Source organism: Perissodus microlepis, chromosome 13 (genome assembly GCF_051167445.1).
Source record: "Perissodus microlepis isolate ML-2025 ecotype Zambia chromosome 13, ASM5116744v1, whole genome shotgun sequence".
Taxonomy (NCBI): Eukaryota; Metazoa; Chordata; class Actinopteri; order Cichliformes; family Cichlidae; genus Perissodus; species Perissodus microlepis.
Window position 1 is genome coordinate 555,262 of NC_140473.1, and position 22,937 is coordinate 578,198.

At 41.5% G+C, this 22,937-nt stretch overlaps 1 protein-coding gene across 1 annotated transcript in view; it reads left to right on the top strand.

Annotated features, from left to right (window-relative positions):
- The window catches only part of zswim8 (zinc finger, SWIM-type containing 8), a 43,203-nt gene that overhangs the window by 5,156 nt on the left and 15,110 nt on the right, over positions 1 to 22,937 (top strand). The window contains exons 2-16 of the mRNA XM_084948000.1: positions 6,331 to 6,484; positions 7,322 to 7,416; positions 8,419 to 8,591; positions 9,402 to 9,509; positions 9,585 to 9,666; positions 10,646 to 10,766; positions 10,930 to 11,131; positions 11,924 to 12,099; positions 12,296 to 13,604; positions 16,603 to 16,734; positions 16,879 to 17,058; positions 18,867 to 19,050; positions 19,605 to 19,703; positions 19,853 to 19,977; positions 21,868 to 22,189. Coding sequence (XP_084804126.1) covers positions 6,331 to 6,484; positions 7,322 to 7,416; positions 8,419 to 8,591; positions 9,402 to 9,509; positions 9,585 to 9,666; positions 10,646 to 10,766; positions 10,930 to 11,131; positions 11,924 to 12,099; positions 12,296 to 13,604; positions 16,603 to 16,734; positions 16,879 to 17,058; positions 18,867 to 19,050; positions 19,605 to 19,703; positions 19,853 to 19,977; positions 21,868 to 22,189 — 3,462 coding nt within the window. The remainder of the gene's footprint in view (positions 1 to 6,330; positions 6,485 to 7,321; positions 7,417 to 8,418; positions 8,592 to 9,401; positions 9,510 to 9,584; positions 9,667 to 10,645; positions 10,767 to 10,929; positions 11,132 to 11,923; positions 12,100 to 12,295; positions 13,605 to 16,602; positions 16,735 to 16,878; positions 17,059 to 18,866; positions 19,051 to 19,604; positions 19,704 to 19,852; positions 19,978 to 21,867; positions 22,190 to 22,937) is intronic.

The window sequence follows — 22,937 nt, forward strand, 5'->3', positions numbered from 1 at the left end:
ATGGGTCCCCTTAAAAAAATGCCTCAATTTTTGAGCCAAAATGCAGTGAAAGGAAAATTCACCTTTCAGTATTATTCTTAATGTCTTCAGTCACTTTGATATGGTTTGCTTCGTGTAATTCATGGACGTCAAACTCATTTTACATTATGGGCCATTTACAGCTCATTTTGATCATTTTATATTAAGTAGGCTGGACCAGTGAAACTTGCTTTTCTGTTTTTGTAAAAAGAAAAAGAAATAGTAACAGAAAATAGTAATAGAAAATACCTTGCTTGTTATTTACATTTAATTGTGGCACCAGTGTTTAGAAAACAGTGCAGCTTTGGTGAATCACTTGTAAAACTAACCATACCTGCCATATTAGTCTTTGCTGGTCCAGTTCTGGCCCATGTGCCTTATGTTTGATACCCACAATATAGTTTATCGTTCTTCTTGTTAAAGTAACTTGTAATTTCATTTTTTGCACTCAATTTCCAAATGTGTATATATATTTTTTTATAACTGTGTAATTTTGAATACAAAATAGTTCAATGTTAAAATAAGTGCTTTAGCCAAACTCCGCAAATTTCTATATCCAGAAAAGAATACAGAGCTAAAGCCGATTAATTAATATTGGAAGACATCTGTCTAGATGATCTAAATAGCAACTTACATCATCAGCCACCCCCAACCTGTACCACTTTAAGATCGTTATTCTGCCGTATTGTGTCAATGTTTTTATAAAAATTGCAAAAAGTGTTGTTGTTAAGCAAAAGTCTGTGTTGTCTGGTGTACAGGTGCAGTTGTACACTCTGTGTCTCTCATTTATTTTTAACCCATTGATCCAGATCCAGATTTCTTAAGTACCTGGTATAGTTAACATTAACAAATGCGTTTTCAGCCTCGAGAGTTATTGAGGCCGCACTGATACAGTTATGTTTAATATATTCAGTGATACGCAGGATGGTTCTTATGTTATCTTGGGTTTAATTGTCCCTTAATAAAGCCTATGTGATCTTAATTGATAATGTCTTTCATAAGGTGTTCATATCTTTGAGGTATACACTTTATATACATCTACTACAAGCCAGTTGGAACACCTGGTTCTGAACACCACAAAGACAAAAGGTGATCATGGTCTTTCAGAAAAACAGAGCTGACCCACCTTACCACTGGGTCTTTAGTGAAGAGACGGGTCACTAAATGATGACTGTGTGGAGAGAGTTCAGGGTTTCGCATCCCTGAGCACCATGATGTCTATCGACATCTCCTGGACTGTAAACACAGCTACCATCATCAGTGCAGACGCTGCTGTGCCTTCCTGTCTGAGAAACCTGCAGGACACCGGCCCTCAAGGCCTGGAGTTCGACACCCCTGGTGCAGAAGGTCATTAGCTGCCCTCTATGAATACATTAATACATCCTGCTGCCTCAGTAGAGCTGAGGCAATCACAAGAGACTCCACCCTTCTTCCATCTCACCTGTGTGACCTGCTGCCCTCAGGGAGACGCTACAGGTCAATTCAAACCAGGATTAACAGACCCGGAAACAGTTTGCTTCTGCCAGCCATCAACGCTGACCACGTCCCTGCACCACCCGAACTCACACATCAGCACCCCTACCACACATATAAATATCACATACACACTGCAACACACAATCACAAATAAACATCACCACCACCGCACAAGACGTTACCATTGCACATCTGTATAAACCTTGTACATTTGGAAAGTTGGTATTTTTAGATTTGTTTTTACTGTTAGTTGTTGTGCTTCTAATTTCATTTAACACTGGATGCTTAATGACAATAAAAAGCTTGCTGGTAGATGGTTACTTGTGTGTGTGGATTGGATGGGTTGTTTTTGACATCTGGTAAAAATTCTATGTCAACAGCACTTACATGAATATATTTACTTAGAAAACTGGTGAGGAGTTGAATATGCATTTTACCCCCTTTTTTATTGCTAAGCAAGTAAAATTGACAGATATTTTGCAGATAGAAACTTACACAGCTTATTTTCGCTAAAACATCAGTTGCTCCCTCATTGGGTGTGAGTTTCAACTGATGAAACTAACTGAAAATTGTTTATTTTCTTACTACTTGAGGGGGGAAATGGCAGTATGTGGCTCTGGTTAATGTTGGCAGCGTTCAGCCTCTGGTTAAATTGAACAGCTTTGCAAAGCAGTGAAACATAGATATAAATTCTGAGACCTTTGACAGGCTTTATGTTTATTTGAAATTGATTTAAATAGTCATTATCTGTATGACTCCCTGTAAACAGGCCCTTCAAATTGAAGTCAGTTATTTCCATAAATGTAAGGGAAAAATGAGTGGTGCTTGATGTTTGCATTTGTTTTTATCTCAGCAAGGCAAACAAACATCGAAACGTGTATTTTATCACACTATACCTTAGCTTACCGATATACTTAAAACGGATCAGGACTGCTGGTCAGGTTTTCTTGGTGGCTTTCCTATGGCCTTTTACCACAAACCCTGGGGCCTTTACACCAGCATGGCATTATATGAACAGTGCTTTCCTCCATATATGGTAAACACCAGCAAAAGTAGTAGCTTGTAAATGAGGTCTGTAATCTGAAGCCTTTTTTATTTTCACTGGCAGACCCCTGTGCTCTCAATAAGCATCCTGTCATTATGGTTATGCTACCCACACTTAGTGTTGTCCATCTCTTCTTTTGTGCCGTTATTTTCACTTTACTTTTTCAGAATTACAATATTAAGAAATGTTTTGTTATTGGTTTCTCTCAGGTTGCATGATTCATTACAAACAGTTTGAAATGAAGTGAAAGTGTGTCAAGAACAAAATATTTTAGAACCATATGTCATTCTGTCACTGGCAATACTACAGTCCCGATCAAGACCACTTGAAAAATGGCAAAATCATATTTTGCATGTTTGGATCTTACCAAGGTTCCAAGTAGAACTTCAACATGCAACGAGAAGAAATGGGAGTGAGACAAAACATTTTTTGAGCATGCAATTTACTGAAAACTGAAACGGGACCACATTCCTTGTTGCCATTTTTCAAGTGGTCTTAAACTTTTGATCGGCACTGTATTTTCACACACTTTGATACTAAGTTACAGGGAACGAGAAAAGAAAGGAGAGCATAGAGTCAAAGACCCAACTAAAGCTACTGGAGAAATTTAGTGACATACACCAGTGCTGTATAAACACATGGAAAGTAAAGAGTGGAGTGGAGAAGTGCTCATTGCATCATGGGAAGTCCCGCCGAAGCTTGAGCCTATTGCAGCATAACAGACGAATGGACCAGGGTGAACTGGGATCAGTAAAGTTTGAAGTCTAATTTTGAAAGTAGTTAGTGTCTATCTCCTGAAATCAAACTGGGATAATGGTTCCACAGGAGGGGGATTGGCTCCCAGTTTACTTGTAGGAACTGTAGGAACCACAGTTCACTGCCTGCAGTCTGAGAGTGAAGTACTTTGTTTAGATGCTTTGGTCCTACGAGATCTTTAAGCTATATAATGAAGCCTGATTATTCAAGTATTCAGATTACAGAGCATATAGTGTGCTCAACTCCAAAACCCCAAAGAGTATAAAGGCCAGTCTTAAGGAATATAAAAAAGGCTGAAGGCTTTTCAGGGAGTTTTTAGAGCACCAAGAGTACAATACTAATGCATTACAATAGTCCAGTCTTGCAGGGATGAGGGAACATATCAACTTGCTTCACACTGACATGGGACGTTTCTAATTATTGTCATTTTGATTAGGTGAAAGAAAGCGGTGCTACATATTTGTTGAAAAAACACGCTGCAGGACACACCCTGGTCAAAAATTACTGAACGATTCCTCCCACTGTTACTGGAGGCCCAGACCATGTTGTTGATGATTAGTAAAGCTTTTCAAGCAAACGCTTCCCTTTTACATTACGGAGTATTCATGTGTAAACTATTAGGGTGAAAAATGAATGTTGCATTTTGTAATATGGCTGTAACGTGACAAAATGTGGAACAACTGAAGTGCTTTAAGTTTACTGTCAGAGGCCATAAGATCATATGTAACATTCACTGGTGTTGTGCTGTGATCCACTCTAAATAGTGACTGAAACTTTGTTACATCATTCTGGTGCAAATTACTGTCTAGTTGTGTTACAACAACTATTAGGAAAACCTTTGAAATAAAAGGGTTAGAAATCAGCCTATAATTGGTTAACACGTCTAGATCAAATAAGTAATGGTTTAATTACAGCCACCATAAAAGCCTGTGGCATGTAGCCAGTTAACAGGGATAACTGACCATATTTAAATTTGAAACATAAATTAATGGTAAGACATTTTTAATGACTTAGAGAAAATAATTAATGAGGTTAGTTCAGAGAGAGTGTAGCTAGGGCTGGGCTATATCATACCGTTCACGGTAAAACCGGTGTAATGTTAGGCAATGATAAGAAAATGAAATGTCGCGATAGAATATGGGTAAAACGGGCATGCGCAGTGCCTTTGTTTACATACGCACATGGCGGCGACGCAGAATGAGAAGAGCGAAAGTGGATCGTTGAATGAAACGGATGAACCAGAACTGGCTTGTAAAAATGCTGCAACCTCAGTGGTGTGGAACTGGTTTAGCTTTCATCCGTCAGATACACAACAAAGCACTATTTTTGGTAGCGCGTGCTAGCGGGCCGTCGTTATTACCGTATTTTGGCACACTTAAAATCAATCCTTTGATTTTTCTGAAAGTCGACAGAGCCCCTTATAATCCCGTGAGCCTTATGTATGAACTCTGGTTGTGTTTACTGACCTCGAAACGATTTTATGTACACGGCGCTCGAAAATCTGTCAGATGTTTCAGTACGACTTTGCTAAGCTACGAAGCCGCACCGCTCGATAGATTGTCGGAGCATTACGGCTATCGTAGGCGGAGCCTCGCGGAGTGATACGTACTGTGCTTCAACATAATATTACCGTATCGTGTGTGTATAACCTCTTTTAAGTTTAGTGGATGTTATACATGGTTATGCTGAGGATATGTCGGCCAGTTTCCACTGGAAATGCCTTTTGGTTAAACTGTCAGCAAGGAATTTGCATTTGCACTGCAATTTTTTTTATATAACTTTAATGCACTTAAAAAGCTGCTTGTGTAAGTGCAAAATACATTGATGGGTTTTTTTTTGCACTAATAAAGTTGAGGAGTTGTAAAATATTTTGTCTAGTGTCAATTATATCGTCAGTTATATCGTTATCGCAAATTTTCAAATGTATATCGTGATAAATATTTTTGGTCATATCGCCCTGCTCTAAGTGTAGCTATACTTAATGATATGTCTGTGGGAAGACCGTGATTAGTAAAAAATTATTACTTTTTTTTGGCAAGAATTTAAGTAAGACATTAGGGCTGCTCGATTATGGCAAAAATGATAATCACGATTATTTTCACTGAAATTGAGATCTCGATTATTTGACGATATTTATTTAACAATAACAATGTGTTGAATAATGACTTTAAAGATTGTCAAAAAATAATATAAAATAGTGTGCAAATACTGATAACAGTGCAAATGTTTGCAATATAAAAATAAATGAAAAATGTAAACATCTGTGTTTAGTGAACTTTGCAGTGTTGCTCTGTGGTGCAGCCACCGTAGCAAAGTTTACACACTGTGTCTACTTGATCCACGTCTGACTCCGCCAACCCATAATGTTTCCACACCACTGAAGTTTTTTTTACCTCTTTTCAACCAACAGCAGTCACTCTCCTCTCCAAATAACTTCTGCTTAGCTTTCCGAGCTTCCCTCGGTCCTCTTAATCAGCGGTCCCCAACCCCCGGGCCTCGGACCGGTACCGGTCCGTGCGTCGTTTGGTACCGGGCCGCGAGAGTTGAGGCTCAGGTGTGAAATGTATAGTTTTCAGGGTTTTTATCGGTTTTCAGCGTTATTTTGTTATCGTTTTTATCGTTTACTCGGTTTTCCTGGGTCTTTTCACGTGTGTTATGAATAAATTTTCTTTTTTCGGTACCGGTACTAGTTTTATTTTGTTGTATTTATCCGCGACACCTTAAAGGCCGGTCCATGAAAATGTTGTCGGGCATAAACCGGTCCGTGGCACAAAAAAGGTTGGAGACCGCTGCTCTTAATTGTTGTGACACGTGTTCGAAATGCAGAGAGGTGCGCTCGATTTGCCACACGGAGCAGCGCGAGAGTAAAGCACTAGGGAGGGGCTAATAATCGGCTCAGTCATTTTTAATGATCGTTGAAAGCCCAGATCGTAATCGTGATTAAAATTCGATTAATTGAGCAGCCCTATAAGACATTAAAGATTGTTTTGTCACCTGACTGTGCTGATCATCTTCTCTTTGATGGTTTTCCTCAGATGGTCAGGTGATTCCACTGGTGGAGTTGTCAGCAAAACAGGTCGCCTTTCACATCCCATTTGAAGTGGTAGAGAAGGTCTATCCTCCTGTCCCAGAACAGCTCCAGCTTCGCATTGCCTACTGGAGCTTCCCTGAGAATGAAGAGGACATCAGGTGAGGATTTGTTTTTTAAACCCTTTATTCGCCTTAGCTAAAAACCATAAATGCATTAATTCCTCTTAACTGGGAAATTTCAAATATTACTTTGTTACGGAGACTGTTGGACCAAGGCTGTGGGGAAAAAGCATGCTGCATCGAAAAGAGAAGAAATGACATGAGAAATGAACATTCATCAATGTATTTACATGTAATATAGTATAGTAATAGTTTCTATTTATATATTGTATCGCTAACCATTAAGTTAGCAGTATATTCTGCTAAACCCAGATGAAATCAAAGATTGTGTCACATGTAACAGTTGGGGTTTCTGTTTGTTTATTCATAAAAACACAAACATGAAATATAAAAAAAAAGATGCAACGTGCCCAAACCTTTGCACATAAGTGTAGATATATTCAGCCTTCTCTCTCTCTCCATTACTGGTTGTTGGTTGCTGGTGGACAGTAACAAATTTTCTTAGTGTGCCCACCACTACAACGGATTTGAAATCCAAAAAGTGGTCAACCTTGGGTTTAAAAATATTAAATTTAACATTTAGGTAAAGTAAAATAGATAATTGCAAAATTAATCCGGAAAATTCAATCTCCTGTTTTTTGTTTCCTGTTTGTTTCCGAACAGGAAACAAAACTATTTTTGCACAGAAAAATGTATTGAAATAAACAAAATCGAGACTGGATGAAAGGAAAGGCGTCCATGGCTGTCTGGTTGACTGATGTTTATTGGCGATGTGACTGCTAATAAAAGTAACAGGATGATTTTTTTTTAACTATCTAGGCTATGCTGACTTTGACTCTGCTTTGACTCTTTGACTTTGGTTTCATACTGCTGCAGATTATATTCCTGCCTTGCTAATGGGAGTCCAGATGAATTCCAGCGTGGAGAACAACTCTATAGGATCAGAGCTGTCAAAGACCCTTTGCAAATTGGTAAGTAGAGTAATCCTTTACATAAGAATGAGTACTCTTATGGAAAACATTTCTCTGGTGTTCTAACTTTGGTATATCACACTATATTCTTCTACAATCACCAAGCTTAGAATAACACCATGTGCAGGTTACAGTAAATCATGTGATTCAAAGGTACTTCATTTACCTCCATTATTTCTACAAGTCTGCTATTAGTATAATCCTGTTTTCAGAACGCTGGGTATGTGTAATATCTAAACCCAATTTCCAACTTTTAACTGCAAATCTTCCAAATACCGCATTAAATGGTGACATTTTGGTTTGTTTGTTTTGTTGTTTTTCACCTATATAGGGCCTTTTAAGTTGTTTCTCTACAAAGCCATTTGCTGTGCACACGCATCCAACTTTTAATGACAAATACTTTTGATATGTATTATGCAGAGTGGGTTAAGGTGCTGGTCGGCTAACGGTGGTTAGCACTGTTGCCTCAAAACAAGAAGGTCCTGAGTTCAATTCCAGCATCAGGCCGGGGTCTTTCTGTGTGGAGTTTGCATGCTCTCCCATGTTTGCGTGGGTTCTCTCTGGGTACTCCGGCTTTCTCCCACAGTCCAAAGACATGCAGTTAGTGGGGATACGTTAATTGGAAACACTAAATTGCCCATAGGTGTGAATGCTATATGACTTGGTCTGAATTTGTTTGAGGCACCTTCTCCTTTATTACTAGTAGGACTTTGTACAAATGTGTTGTGTGATGACATGGATTGGAAAATGGAAAAACTTCAAACAATGCCTGCGTTTTGTTTTGTTTTTTTGTGGGAGAGAATATTTTGGTCTGGAATTTAATCATTGTAAGATTGCAAACCTTTTGCACAAAAGAGCTATATTAAATAAAAGACTAAGCAATATCAAAACCATTCTGTCGGACACTAAAATATAATTTCCAATCAAAGAAATGCACTTGCTTCCATTTCCAACTCATTGTTGTCTTTGCTGATTTTGTTTTTTTCTGTTTTCGTTTACAAGGCTTTCATCTCAGTGCTACAGTAGTCTCCACTCAGTCCAGTCAGTCTAAAGGAGCCTACAACGTGGCGGTCATGTTTGATCGCTGTCGCATCACCTCCTGCAGCTGTACCTGTGGTGCAGGAGCCAAGTGGTGTGCCCATGTGGTGGCACTCTGTCTCTTCAGGATCCACAATGTAAGTTTTTGTTAATATTCAGGTATTTAAGGGGTAAACCAATAACTTTGTGGTTGGAACACATACCGAATTCATGTGCATGCGTAAAGCAGCAGATCTGTAGTTTGAATCCTGACACTACACTGTCTCTGCCTCTCTGTATTTCCTGTCTTTCTCTTTGTTTTTCCTTAAAAAAAAGAAGAAAATATAAAGGAATTCTTGTGAAATGATGGTAGGAAAAAATTAAACAAGATGAATACACTTAGCTTTTTGCTGATGGAGATATCCTGGAAAACCTCTCGTCTTAAAAGACCAGTCGTCTTAAAAAATATTCCTCCGCATGTCATCTGTTTACTTGAAAACAGTGATCCATTCTGCCGTTCCAGGGAATTTGTTGTTTTTTGATTATGATCATTTTTTGTGGGTTTGTGTTTCTAATTGTCATTTTACCTGCCCAGGAACTTCTGATGGAAATATATAAGTGTTTGTGATAACGGACCATTAGTCTTTCACATTACTGACTTGAAAGAATTTGTCCACTTTTCTTTGCAGTTGTTTTAATTCAGCCGCAATGGAAGATTTTCATCGTACTGTGTAAACCAAATGAGTTTGAATTTCAGGGCGTGACCTGATGGCTGAATATTCTCCTTCAGGAAGGATGCAAATACACCAGCATTTAGCTTCTTGGGACGGCTACTGACTAAAGGACCTATTAATGCAATGCCATTACTCTGTATTTTCCTACATTTGATCTGTTTACTTCTTTCTGTTTACAATCCCCATTAAAAATACCTAAATAAATATGGTGTGTGTGTGTCTGTGTGTGCGTAGGCATCAGCAGTGTGTCTTAGGGCTCCAGTTTCTGAGTCTTTGTCCAGACTGCAGAGAGACCAGCTTCAAAAGTTTGCCCAGTACCTCATCAGTGAGCTGCCTCAGCAGGTATCTTAAGCTATTTGTGACCTCTATAAACCAAATGATTAAAGAAAATGCATTCATTCAGTTATTTCTCTCCAGATCCTGCCTACAGCCCAGCGACTCCTGGATGAGTTGCTATCCTCACAGTCCACTGCCATCAACACTGTGTGTGGAGCTCCAGGTTCAGTATCAGATTGCTAAACAAACAGCATTTGAAAAATCTGAGGCTGCATCACATAAACTTTGTGATGTCTTTAAGTTTCTTGAAGACATTTCGCCTCTCATCCGAGAAGCTTCTTCAGTTCTAAGAGCAATTGGTTGGGAGAAGCCAGAAGGGAAAAAGAAGGAACATACACATGTAAAGAAAGCTCTTAAAAAGCTGTCTTAGAAAGCTCTGGGGTTATCCTAATTGAGCTTTCATCAAATCAGTAAAGATGCACAGAAAAGAAGATCAGAAGGACAAACGGAACAACATTGTCATCCCTTATGGAGCAGGTTTATCAGAGAAACTCAGAAAAGACTTTTCCAAACACGACATCCCAAAATACTTCAGACCCAGCCACACAGGAGCCACCTTTACAGGACAAGACTCGGCTGTCCATCTGCATCTAAAGGACAAAGATCGCTCTTTAGAAGATGCTAATGTCAACTGGACAGAGAAGACAGATGGTTTGAAAGAGTAGCCATCACATCTCGGGTCATTTGGTCTCAGTAAGTCACAGGATAGGGTAGGACAAGGTCTCACACCCAAAACCTTGGCTGATTGTGAACCACACCTGTTTTCATACCTTGGCTCATGTGATTAGGCAGAGGAAAAATAGGGGGTCCACAACATTCTTAGGGACACTCCCAATACGGTTTAAAAATCTGTGACTCTCCACCAATTGGTCTTAGAAGTGAAAAAAGCTTCTCAGATGAGAGGTGAAACATTTTCAAGAAACTTAAAGAAGTCCAGACGCTTTTTTTTCCAAGCTCCTTAGACTATTCTTGGAGAAATGAAAGCATTTCTATAAAATCACTACTGTTCCACATTTTCTTTTCATGGGGGACTCTGATGCCTTTTAATTGTTAATGGAAAAGCAAAGCCTTCTGTAGTTTATTGTGTACAGTAGATGTTTTTTCTTAAGGTTAAATTATTTCTGCACAATTTATTTTTGTAGATCCAACAGCAGGCCCTTCAGCATCGGACCAGAGCACCTGGTATTTGGATGAGTCAACCCTCAGTGACAACATCAAAAAGACTCTACACAAGTTCTGTGGGCCTTCACCTGTTGTTTTCAGGTAGGCGTGACTTGTCACACATGATTACCCTTCATCTTATGCATATGACGTAGTGTTGACGAGAAAGTGCTACAGTAAATCTTTTACTGGATATAGTTTGTTTTTTAGTAAATGTACCTCAGCGTTACTTTGCCTAAACCAGTACTATTTGTGTTATCCTCAGTGATGTAAACTCCATGTACCTGTCATCCACCGAGCCACCAGCAGCTGCTGAATGGGCATGTCTGTTGCGACCTCTGAGGGCTAGAGAGCCAGAAGGCATCTGGAACCTTCTGTCCATTGTCAGGGAGATGTTTAAGAGGCGAGACAGCAATGCTGCCCCGCTGCTGGAGATTCTAACTGAACAGTGCCTCACCTACGAACAGGTATGTTGGTCATTACTCTGAGATGACTTCCAAAAGATGAGAGTAACCCAGTAGAAAGAAGAAAAGATTTAGACATGGGACCCTTACTTTTAATGTACTGTTAAAGGGGAAAGAAATGTCTGTGAAGCCTTTGCAGTTTTCCTATTTTAAAAAAAAGCCCTCAAAGTAGGACAAGACTACAAAAAACCCAACTGAATTGTAAATATCATGTTTTCATTAGGTTATAGCTTGATGGCAACATACTGCTCCAGAGAAGGCAGTTCAAAGATGCCTTTCCTTGCTTTAGAAATTAGGAAAAACCACATTCTCTTCATGTATAACAGTATGACTCTGTAGTAAGAGTTGGAGCACTAGGCTGTCCTGTGTCCAGCCAAACATTTGGCACATTATGAAACAAAAAATAACACAAAAGAGGCCCAATGCCTCTAAAATCTGTATTTGGCAATGATGGAAAAAATCACTCAAAACCATAGCAGCTGATCTCCTCTGTGCCTAAATGCGTACACGGGGTTGTTAAAGGAGGAGCTGATGCAGCATGGGTAGCCTGTATCCTGGTTTATCTAAAATGCATATGACTTAAATTCATAATTGGCACTTTAAAAAAAAAGGTGCTGTTCCAGAGTTCATCATCTGATATGCTGCGTATATCCTATGCATAAAGGACAGGATATGAATTTTCACAGCACCCAACATTCTTTGGAAACAGGGATGTATATTTCATACATTTGGTATGAAATCATTATGTACATATTACACTGATTCTCACACACACACTTGTCTGTGTCTATTCAGATCATCAGCTGGTGGTATAGCGTTCGCACATCAGCGTCACACAGCAGTGCTAGTGGTCATACTGGCCGGAGCAACGGACAGTCCGAAGTAGCCGCTCATGCCTGTGCAAGCATGTGTGATGAGATGGTGGTTCTTTGGAGGTTGGCAGTGCTCGACCCCACTATGAGCCCCTGCAGGTCAGACCACAGACACCGTGCTACATACTGGTCATGGATTGGTTCAACTGTCACAGAATTTTTGTCATGAAGTATAAATTCTATTATAAAAAATAGCCTCTGCTAGCACATTTATCACTAATTGTGTGAAACTACATATTTAGGGTGCCAGTAGCAATTCATGTTAAATATAAAGACTATGGACATTCTCTTCTAGGCGTTTGGAACTGGCCGGTCAGCTGAGGCAGTGGCACCTGAAAGTTATAGAGATAGTGAAGCGGGGACAGCATCGCAAGTCCCTGGATAAACTGTTTCAAGGCTTTAAACCTGCTGTGGAGTCCTGCTATTTCAACTGGGAGGTGGCCTACCCATTGGATGGCATTACCTACTGCAGTGCAGATAAGAAGAGTGCCACGTTCTGCTGGTCCAGGGCAATGCTGCACCAGAGAGGAATCAAGTCGCCTGCAGGAGGTGGTGTTGACTCTTCTGAATCAGGGGCCAGAGCTGAAGGCGGACCGGCAGGAGAGTATAAAGGCAGGGCAAGTAGTAACTCCACACAACAGGAGGTAGCAGTGCGACCTAAGGAGACCATTCTGACCAAGAGGAAGGGACTGTCAGTGAGTGGAGGTGGAGGGATGCTTGTTCGACTGGGAGGGAGTGTCTCACTATCCCTGGAAGATGGAGGAGGAAAGTGCATGTACAAAGGCCCGGGTTCCTCCTCTGGAGGAAAGTTGAAACTGACTCAGGGAGGTGGGAAGGGGGCAACTGGAGGAGGACCTGGCGGTGGTGGAGGATTAGGAAGTAGTAAGCATACAAGTGCCAAACGCAGAACTAGTAGTGAAGATAGCTCCTTGGAGCCAGACTTGGCTGAGCTCAGTCTGGATGACGGCTGCAATCTGGCTTTGGGGGCTGAGGCTAGTAACACTTTCGAGTTTCTCCCACCACCACCAGAGATGTTGCCCTCTCCAAGTCCACTGCTCCGAGATTCACGGAAGTGCAACAGTGGAGGGAGCAAGATTTTTGAAACCAAGCATAGCAGCCGTGACTCTGCAGCAATTGCTGCTGCAGAGCCTGCTCCACCTTGTTTCCCTTTGAAAGAGAATGGAGTGATAGTTGTGGGCATGCCCAGCACAGCAGAAAAGGAAGCCGAGGTGGAGCCAGCACTTAACAGAGATGAAGATGTAGATTCAGCTGGTAGTAACCAGCCTTTAATTTCAGCAGTTACAGTGAGATCAGGCACCCCTCAAACATCTGCTAAGCCAGTGCTAGGCTGCAAAGAGTTGGTGTCTGCTGCAGCAGTAGCAGGAAGTGGAGCAGTAGTGGTAGGTGGAGCAGCTCCTGAAGGAGCTGAAGCTGTACGTGCAGCTGCTGAAGGAGAAGCTGTGGGTGAAGATGACTACCAGGCATACTATCTGAGTGCTGCTTCAGAAGAGGGTGTAGACAGACAGCTAGCTGACAACCATCAGGAGGAGGAGCCAGACATCTTTGCAGGGATCAAACCACTGGAGCAGGAGGGACGCATGGAGGTAAGTGCAAAGACCCAGTTTTAACCATAGAAACCCAACAACAAAAGAAAAGCAGTTCACTTGGAAAGTAAGAGCATGAAATAAACATTAGATACAAGGATGCGCAAAATTACATCATTGTCTACCCATACAGTAAAAGTTACACTTTGTAGACTTTCTTAAATTAACAAAATATCTAAACTTCAGAGGTTAGAAATTCATGACTATAAGTAAGCTAGCCTGTCCAAACACTGTCCAATAAAGTCAAAAATAGTTTTTAAGATAAACTGACATACTGTAAAAAGTTAGCTTTTTTAATGAAAGCATCTTACAATTAGAGAAAAGAATATGATTTTTTTTCCGCACTCATGTAGGTTTGTTGAACATCAGAGGTTAATAAACGTTTCATCTGCTGATCCTTTGCCATTTTAAAAAGTAGGGCCCAGTGTGTTGTGGTTACATTGTTCAGTCACAAAGGATTTAAAGATTAAACACTTGGACTTCATCGATAAGTTTGCATTTGGAAGAAATTGATAATGTCTGCTAAGATATTATGTATATTGGCATACGCAAACAGTTGTAAAAAAGTTTGTGTATCCCCCAAAGTTACCAAGATAAACATACACCACTTAACTAACACAAAAACAGTTGTACTTTTCACGCCTTTGTTAGACATTAGGCACTTATGCACCCCCATACCATCAGAGTTCTAGCTGAACTGAAGCGACCACTAATAACAAGATGGGTGCTCGCCCTCCTTTTAAGCCTGGAACATCCATGTTTTCCAGAATGAATTTAAAACAATTTTTCAAATCACCCTTGTCCCTTACACCATGATTTTGCTAGATTGATCAAGTCTTTTGATGATATTATATATTGTGGATGCTGAGGTAATAGTACATCAGGCAACATTGATATCATAATATCAAGTAAGAATTTTATGTTGATATCATAGGTGTATCTACTAAAAATCTAGCATGCAATTGAATCTCATTGATGTCAAAGGTCATGTTTCCTGAAAATCTTGTGAATGCAATAACTTAGGGCGTTATCTAGGATTTTGAAATTGATACCATAGGTATGTCTGCTAGGAGGCTGAGGGTTACCACTGGATGCACCAGTATCTTTGCAGATTAGTGACCCTCTGCCTGTCTTTGCTTTGGAGACATTCTACTAATAATAATAATACTAATGGATTGCCCAAGGACACAACGACCGAGACTGTCCGAGCCGGGGCTCGAACCAGCAACCTTCCGATTACAAGACGAACTGCCAACTCTTGAGCCACGATCGCCCCACGATCTGGTTCTCTAAGATGCTTTTTCTTATATCTGATCATGTTATCCTCTCGTTGCCAGTTAACCTAGTTAGTTGCAAAATGTTCCTCTAGCCTTCTAGCCATGTTGGCTGCCCCAAGTTTTTGTGATGTGTTGTTGCCGTCAAAAAAATTTAAACATAAATACATAACTTCTTTGGCTCTCGGAGGAGGCGGACGCACTTTTTCTCCTCTCCCTTATCTTCCCTGCTTATGTCCTTGTCTAGTCTCGTGGTTTTTTTGTATTTTCCCTGGAACACTCTCTCACAGTCTGTTCTCTAAAACCTAAATGAAGAATTATGGATTGGATCAACTGGTCCCTAAATGCAACTGACACCCCTTTCTCAACGAGAACTTTGGGCTCGGGTGAGCCTGAGTGCTGAAGGTATCTACCTATTCGGAACCATGGTAACAGGGTTCTGGCTGATCGGAGCTGGCTTGGCCCTGACTTATCGAAGAATTAAGAAAGCGGAACCGGCTGTTCAAACCCCCACAAGGCTGCCCGCTGGGATTGGAACGATGGGACGAGGCGTGAGTTTCTCAAAATGGGCTCATTGAGTGCAGCACAGATAAGATCTTGGAGAGGCTACGGCTGCTGTGAATACTCAGAATAAGACCTCTGACTGCAGACTGGATACATCTCGGAAGGGCTCGCTCGGAATAACATCTCTGGGCGCAAAATTGGATGACATCTCGGGGGGGAAAAATCAGAAATTAGCTCCTTGAGCACAAGAAATGACAACATCACAGAATGCAAGTATGGCGAAGCTCGCGGCTCTCCAACGGGAGATTGAGGGACCAGTGTTGGACTGTAGAACTGCTTTGAAATTCATATGAGCTGTTTGCACTAAAGTAAAAAATACCATCACTTCATGCGGAGACCCTCTCGGCGCCAGCTGCAAGGCCGGAGCTGAACAAAACACCCTGATAACGACTGTGTTGAGTCTGTTCCTTCCCGTTCCATGCAAGGCCACCTGGGTTGGCTGGAAGACTGTTTACTTAGCCTGGCAGGGCGAAGGACACTGTCTCAGCTGAACTCTGGACACGCACACACATAGATATACTGATACTGATAAGCACTCACCGACGCATCACCCTCCCTACCCCGGATCCAACGCCACCTCCAACGCTTACCTCCCCTCTGATGTGGACATCGGGTCAGTTGGAGGCGCAGTCAAAGATTGCAGCGGTCCCAGATCAGATGTCCACACTGGAACTCTTTCCCATGTTGCTGTCTGTGTTTATTGTGCTATGGTGTGTTGATATCTGTGCATTCCTGTATTATCCTTCTGTGTTACACATTTCGATGTTGTTTTCCTCGCTACCTAGCCTGACCTGTCTCCCCAGTGTGATGTTTGTGTATTGTATGTACGGTCGGCAAGGTCTGTCATCTCGGTTGTGGGCAAAAGACCTGCAACTGACAAATAAAGGCTATCTCATCATCATAAAAATTAACTGCTATTTTTCATTAAATGGTAAAATGTCTCATGTTAAACATGATCTTTTGTGAATAAAATATGTGTTTGAAATTTCCAAATAACTGGAATTGTTCATAGTGGAAATTATGTGGGTGCTTCTTCATTACTGTGAGCTTCCTTAACATACACTAAAAGCAGCTGGTAGTAGCTATGGTTACGGTTAATATATTCTCCAGGATTTCAGTGTAAGCTCCTCTAAAGGTCATCAATCTACTCTTCTGTACAGGTGCTGTTTGCATGTGCTGAAGCCCTCCATGCACATGGGTACAGTAACGAGGCATGCAGGCTGGCTGTGGAGCTGGCTAAAGACCTTTTGGCCAACCCTCCAGATTTGAAAGTGGAGCAGCCACAGACTAAGGTAGACACAGTCCCAGTGCCCATTACCCTGAAACACATTCTCCTATGTTAGATAGCTCATCTGATCCTCTGATACACTGTCTGCCTTCCAATCTCATCAATCATCATCCTAAAATCACTGTCATTACCTGTTTGTTGGATTTAGGGAAAGAAGAGCAAGGTGTCAACCACCCGCCAGACACAGGTAGCCACTAAGACACTGTCAAAAGCTGCCTTCCTCCTGACAGTTCTCAGTGAGCGACTGGAACTCCATAATCTGGCCTTCAACACTGGCATGTTCTCACTGGAACTCCAGAGACCACCAGCATCTACCAAAGCTCTAGAGGTGTTATTCTCTCTCTCTTCTCTCTCTCTCGCTCACTCTTACTTACTCACAACACACACAAGTTGCTCCCAATGTGTTCATCAAAGTGTGAATATGTGTCAGTGTTGGATGGAAAGCACATTTTCGTCGAACAAAAATTTAAACTTAAAACTTAATGAAAGTGCTCCAGTAGAGTACAACAGTCCTATATGCAGCAGTTCATTTACCTTAGCCTTATTCTTTTATTTATCGTGCACTTAACCTACAAAACATCTTAAAAGTTGAATGAATTGGCAGGTTGTAGAATTTGGTTTACAAGTGTTCAATGCAAAATATTGCATTTTTCCCAAATTTGGGATTTTTTTTTTACATCAGGATGCAATAATACTCATAGTCATAATAAAATGATATCTGGTTGATAACTGCCAGAGATTGTAATATATAGGGTGATATATGGTCTGACAGACCTCCTCTGTCTGGCCACCTTGTTCGTGGAGTTGAATCAGTCTGTTAGAGAGGGTGCTCCTCTGGCAGCAGAGGGTAGTCAGGATTATAGGTGGCAAATGACAGTGTTCAGTGACATCCTTTCTACCACAGCTTCAAACGTGCAGTCTGCAGCTACTTGACATTGCCAACCTTCTTGACATTATTCAGTCAGTTGGTGTCACCAGCTCCAGTGCCACGCCTCCAGCAGACCACAGCAAAATGTACTGCGCTCGCCACAACTTTGAAAATATTATTTTATTTGTCAATAATTATAATATAAGACATTGTACTGTTAATGTGATTTTAGTCATATACAGTATGCTTAACTGTGGGTAAAGAGAGAGAAATCATGGTTATGTAAAATACTGAATCAAAGTGCCCAAAAGTTGATTGTGTTCATCTGCACGTAGCTTTTCAGTGGGAGAAACGTTTCGTCACTCATCCAAGTGACTTCTTCAGTCTCAGCTGATTGCAGGTTTCCAACCTTATAAACAGTACATTTGCACAATGATTGAAACTAGCACCACTAGAATTCCCCACTCGCCCCTGTGGGCGGTTAATCCTTCAAGCTCGGGTCCTCTACCAGAGGCCTGGGAGCTTGAGGGTCCTGCGCAGTATCTTAGCTGTTCCTAGGACTGCGCTCTTCTGGACAGAGATCTCCGACGTTGTTCCCGGGATCTGCTGGAGCCACTCGCCTAGCTTGGGAGTCACCGCACCTAGTGCTCCGATTACCACGGGGACCACCGTCACCTTCACCCTCCACATCCTCTCGAGCTCTTCTCTGAGCCCTTGGTATTTCTCCAGCTTCTCGTGTTCCTTCTTCCTGATATTGCTGTCATTCGGAACCGCTACATCGATCACTGCGGCTGTCTTCTTCTGTTTGTCCTCCACCACTATGTCCGGTTGGTTAGCCACCACCATTTTGTCCGTCTGTATCTGGAAGTCCCACAGGATCTTAGCTCGGTCATTCTCCACCACCCTTGGGGGCATCTCCCATTTTGACCTTGGGACTTCCAGGCCATATTCGGCACAGATGTTCCTGTACACTATGCCGGCCACTTGGTTATGGTGTTCCATGTATGCCCTGCCTGCTAGCATCTTGCACCCTGCAGTTATGTGCTGGGTTGTCTCAGGGGCACCTTTACACAGCCTGCACCTGGGGTCTTCCCTGGTGTGATAGACCCCAGCCTCAATGGATGTTGTACTCAGAGCTTGTTTTGGGGAAAAATTCTCATCAACATTGGGACCAAATTAACTTACAAAGTTTAGCTTTTAAAACAAAAGGGATATATATTTATGTAAATGTATCATATGCACTGATTGCATGTGTCTGGACTAATCAGGTGAAGCTGGCCTACCAGGAGTCAGAGGTGGTTGCTCTGTTGAAGAAGATCCCTCTGGGTCTGATAGAGATGTCCGCCATCAGAGAGCGAGCAGAGCAGCTCCGGGATGGAAACTTTTGTGATTACAGACCTGTGCTACCTCTCATGTTGGCCAGCTTCATCTTCGATGTACTGTGTACCCCAGGTATGCACCGGTAATCTTAATTTTAATGGTGGTTTTCATGTGTTTCACTTGAAATAGTCAAAGCAATTCTAGTTTTCTTGTCATATATGTTTAGGATGTAAACACAACCAGGCCATTGTCTCATGGCTGCTTGCCCAAAGAAGATCAGATATTTTCTTAAAAGTCTAAATCAAATCCTTATACTAAGGTTTTAGTTTTATTATATGTATTCAGCTTTTTTTGCCTTTATTTAACAGTTGCGATGGACACAGAAATGATGGGAAATTGTTAATCGCTTAAACAGGATTTTTAGCTTGATTCAAATACAATAAAATAAAAATAAATAATACAAGACTAAAGAATTCTAAGTATTCTGTTAAATTGCCTTTTTCGATGTAATATGAAAGTGAACATCTCTTGGCCACCAGCTTTATTTGTAGTGTACTGAACGTTGAAGCTTTGTGTTGAATGAATGAAGAAGCTCATATTGTCTTTTTAGGAACAGACTGAGGAATTTTAAGGGAGATTGACTGAATTTATGTCCCTTTCACTTTTCTCCATACTGTTTTGTGCAGTTGTGTCTCCAACGGGTTCCCGTCCACCAAGCCGCAACCGCAACAATGAGATGCCTGGAGATGAGGAGCTGGGTTTTGAGGCTGCTGTTGCTGCACTTGGTAAATTTATTCACCAATTGATTGGTTTCGTTCCTCTCAGTGTTCATCAGTATCTTCTTCTCCATCCTCACTACTTGTTTTCCTACTCACTGTTTCTCACAAATGTTCAATTGTAACCTTTGTTTTGTGTCCACCCTCTGTGACTGCAGGTATGAAAACCACAGTCAGCGAGGCAGAGCATCCTCTGCTATGTGAAGGAACTAGACGAGTGAAGGGTGACCTGGCCCTGGCTCTCATGATCACCTATAAGGACGACCAGAGCAAGCTCAAGAAGGTAACAGCTACATTATAGCATTTCAGAACATGTACAGAAGATGTCCCGTCCAACCGCATATCAATTCTACACCTGTTACAGTCACAGAATTTGACTGTAACAGGCCAGTTTATTCATTTAATACTTTTTTTTTAAACAAAGAAAGAAAATAGTGCAAAGTAATTCATTGACCAGAAACTGGATGTAACTGGAAAAGACTATACTAATTAAAAGGTGAGTGATTCGATCCCCAGCTCCTTCTGTCTGAACGTCCAAGTTTCCTTGGGCAAAATACTAATTGCTCAAATTGTGTAAAAAAGTGAGTGAGTGTTTTTAAGCACGTAATACAGGCCTTTCACACAGGAGCTGCTCTCTGAAACACATTCATGTCTATTTCTTGCACAGTGAAGGAAAGCTTCACTTTGCTTATCTGAGTCCGGTAAACACTGACACAGGTTAACATGCATCTGGTTGGTTAACATCTGTCCTCTCTGTCCAAAATGTGAACATTGGCATCCTCGAAAGAGTGTCCTTTATCCTTAAGATGCAGATGGACTGCTGAGTCTTGTCTCGTGGAGGTGGCTCTTCTGTGTTGTGCCATGCGCTTGTGAAGTGGCTGTTTGGTCTCTCCAATGTAGAGGTCTGGGCATTCCTCGCTGCACTGCACAGCATACACCACATTGTTAACAATGTGCTGTATGCTGTACAGTGCAGCGAGGACAGAGAGGACAGATGGTTTGAAAGAGGAGTGAAAGAAGCATCTATGTCCACTGTGAGCGACCATCTTTGAACAGAGGCGGGGGTTTACGACACCAACTCTCTGCCATCTATAATCCAGTTTTGAGTTCCCTCCCCAGACGCCTTAACGCCCACTCACATCCTGGGCCCTCTGACCTCAGGAATTCGCATGATAAGGTGGGGCCAGGTTTCACAATGAACACACCCGAAACTCTGGCTGATTGGGTCCCACACCCAGTTTCACACCTTGTCTCAGGCGATTAGAGGATCATCAGGGGGTCCTTTTGTCCCTCTGTGGGGGGAAACTCCCACTAGGTTTATATCTGGGACTCTCCACCATTTGACCTTAGAACTGAAGAAGCTTCTCGGATGAGAAGTGAAACGTCTTCAAGCAACTTAAAGAAGTCCAGATGCTTTTCTTTGCAAGCTCCTTTGACCCATGGAGGAGAGCTATAGATGGTCAGTCAGACAGTTGTGTTCTTACATTGAGTCTGACGTTTGATTACTTTGCTAACAAGTTTAACAGGATATTTCCATTCTCAGGTGTCTGATACCCTGAGAAAGAATTTTCATCTCTTCTTTCTTTCTCTGATAATGATATTAGGCAATTAATTAGTACAAAGAATGTTAGATGTACATCTTTTTTGGGTACAATAACATTGGCTCAGGAGCTAGACCAGGTCACTGATCTAAAGGGTGGTGGTTCAATCCCTGGCTCCCCTTAGTCTGCATGCCAAATATCCGGAGCAAGATATTAACCCCAAGTTGCTAATGGTAGCACTTAAATGGCAGACAGCGCTTGTGTGAATGGATGAATCTGGCATGTTGTATAGAGCGCTTGTAGTACTCCGGAAAAGTAGAAAAGTGCTAAATAAGAATCAGTCCAGGCCATTACAAGGTTCTACTTGTATAAGGTAGGTAAGGTTTTTCCTTGGAGTAAATTGTGACTATCACCAGATAATATGTTCACACAACTAGATAGAAGTATGTAAAGATGTGCTTTAACCAAGCACATTGATTGAACACACCCATCTAAGATTTTTCTGATTTCCACACTTTGGTATTTCATGTTGCTCGTGTGGATTTCTGTTGTAGGGTGTATGCAAAGTGTAAGTGTTTTCTTACTCTCTGTGTCAATGTGTTCTCTCTTTCCTGTCCACCCTCCATGCTCAGATATTGGATAAGCTATTGGACAGAGAGAGTCAGACCCACAAGCCCCAAACTCTAAGCTCCTTCTACTCAAGCAAGCCAGCAGCTGGCAGTCAGCGTAGTCCATCCAAACATACATCCTCCAGCCACAGTGGGGTGGGTGGGGCCACAGGAGTGGTCTCCAAACATGCTACGTCATCTTCCTCAGCATCTACTTTGGTGGCTTCATCCTCAAGCTCTTCCTCTGCTCTGACAATTGGCGGAGAGGGGGTGGCTCCTCAGGCTGATCTGAACCCAGTGCCGAATAACACAGCAGGGGAGAGTGCCGCTGAGACCAGGGAGCATGGTAAGAACCCCATTACCACGTCTCTTGGTTTCCACCTGTGTGTTCTTGTCATTCTCCAGGCACAAACATCCACTTGGACTTTTTATTACTGAATTTCAAACATATTTCAAATAAATGTTATCGTATAGTTTTAGGTTTTTCCGCATGTTCACTATAACTATATTAAAAATAAAGTATAAAAGCTGTAAACAAGTGCTGCGTGCATTTCACACATACACACATAGCCACAGACCAGTACATACTTACTTGTCTGTGTACGGTGTATTCTGACACCTGTCTATCAGAACCAGCAAACTCTTTCAGCAGTTAGGTCGCTGGTTGCTAGTCCACCACTGTTCCTTCCTTGGACCACTTCTGATAGGTTCTGACCACTGCAGACCAGGAACACCCCACAAGAGCTGCAGTTTTGGAGATGTTCTAACCCAGTCATCTTAGCATCATAATTTGGTCCTTGGCAAACTTAGAATAGAATGGAATAGAATAGCCCTTTGTCATTGTACATATACAACAAATCTGTGGGTGCTCCACCCGACTACTACCCAAGAAATATGGATAACAAAACAGTAATATAAATAACATAAACCATGGTATACATAACAAAGTCTAAATATGAATAACGGAACAGAAAGACTGAAATCTAAATAACAAAATGAATAAAAAGCACGCTGTATAATAAAGTGCACACAGTAAAAATGAGGCTGTGTAGTTACAAGGTGGCTTGAGTGTAGTACAAAAGACTTCAGTGGAG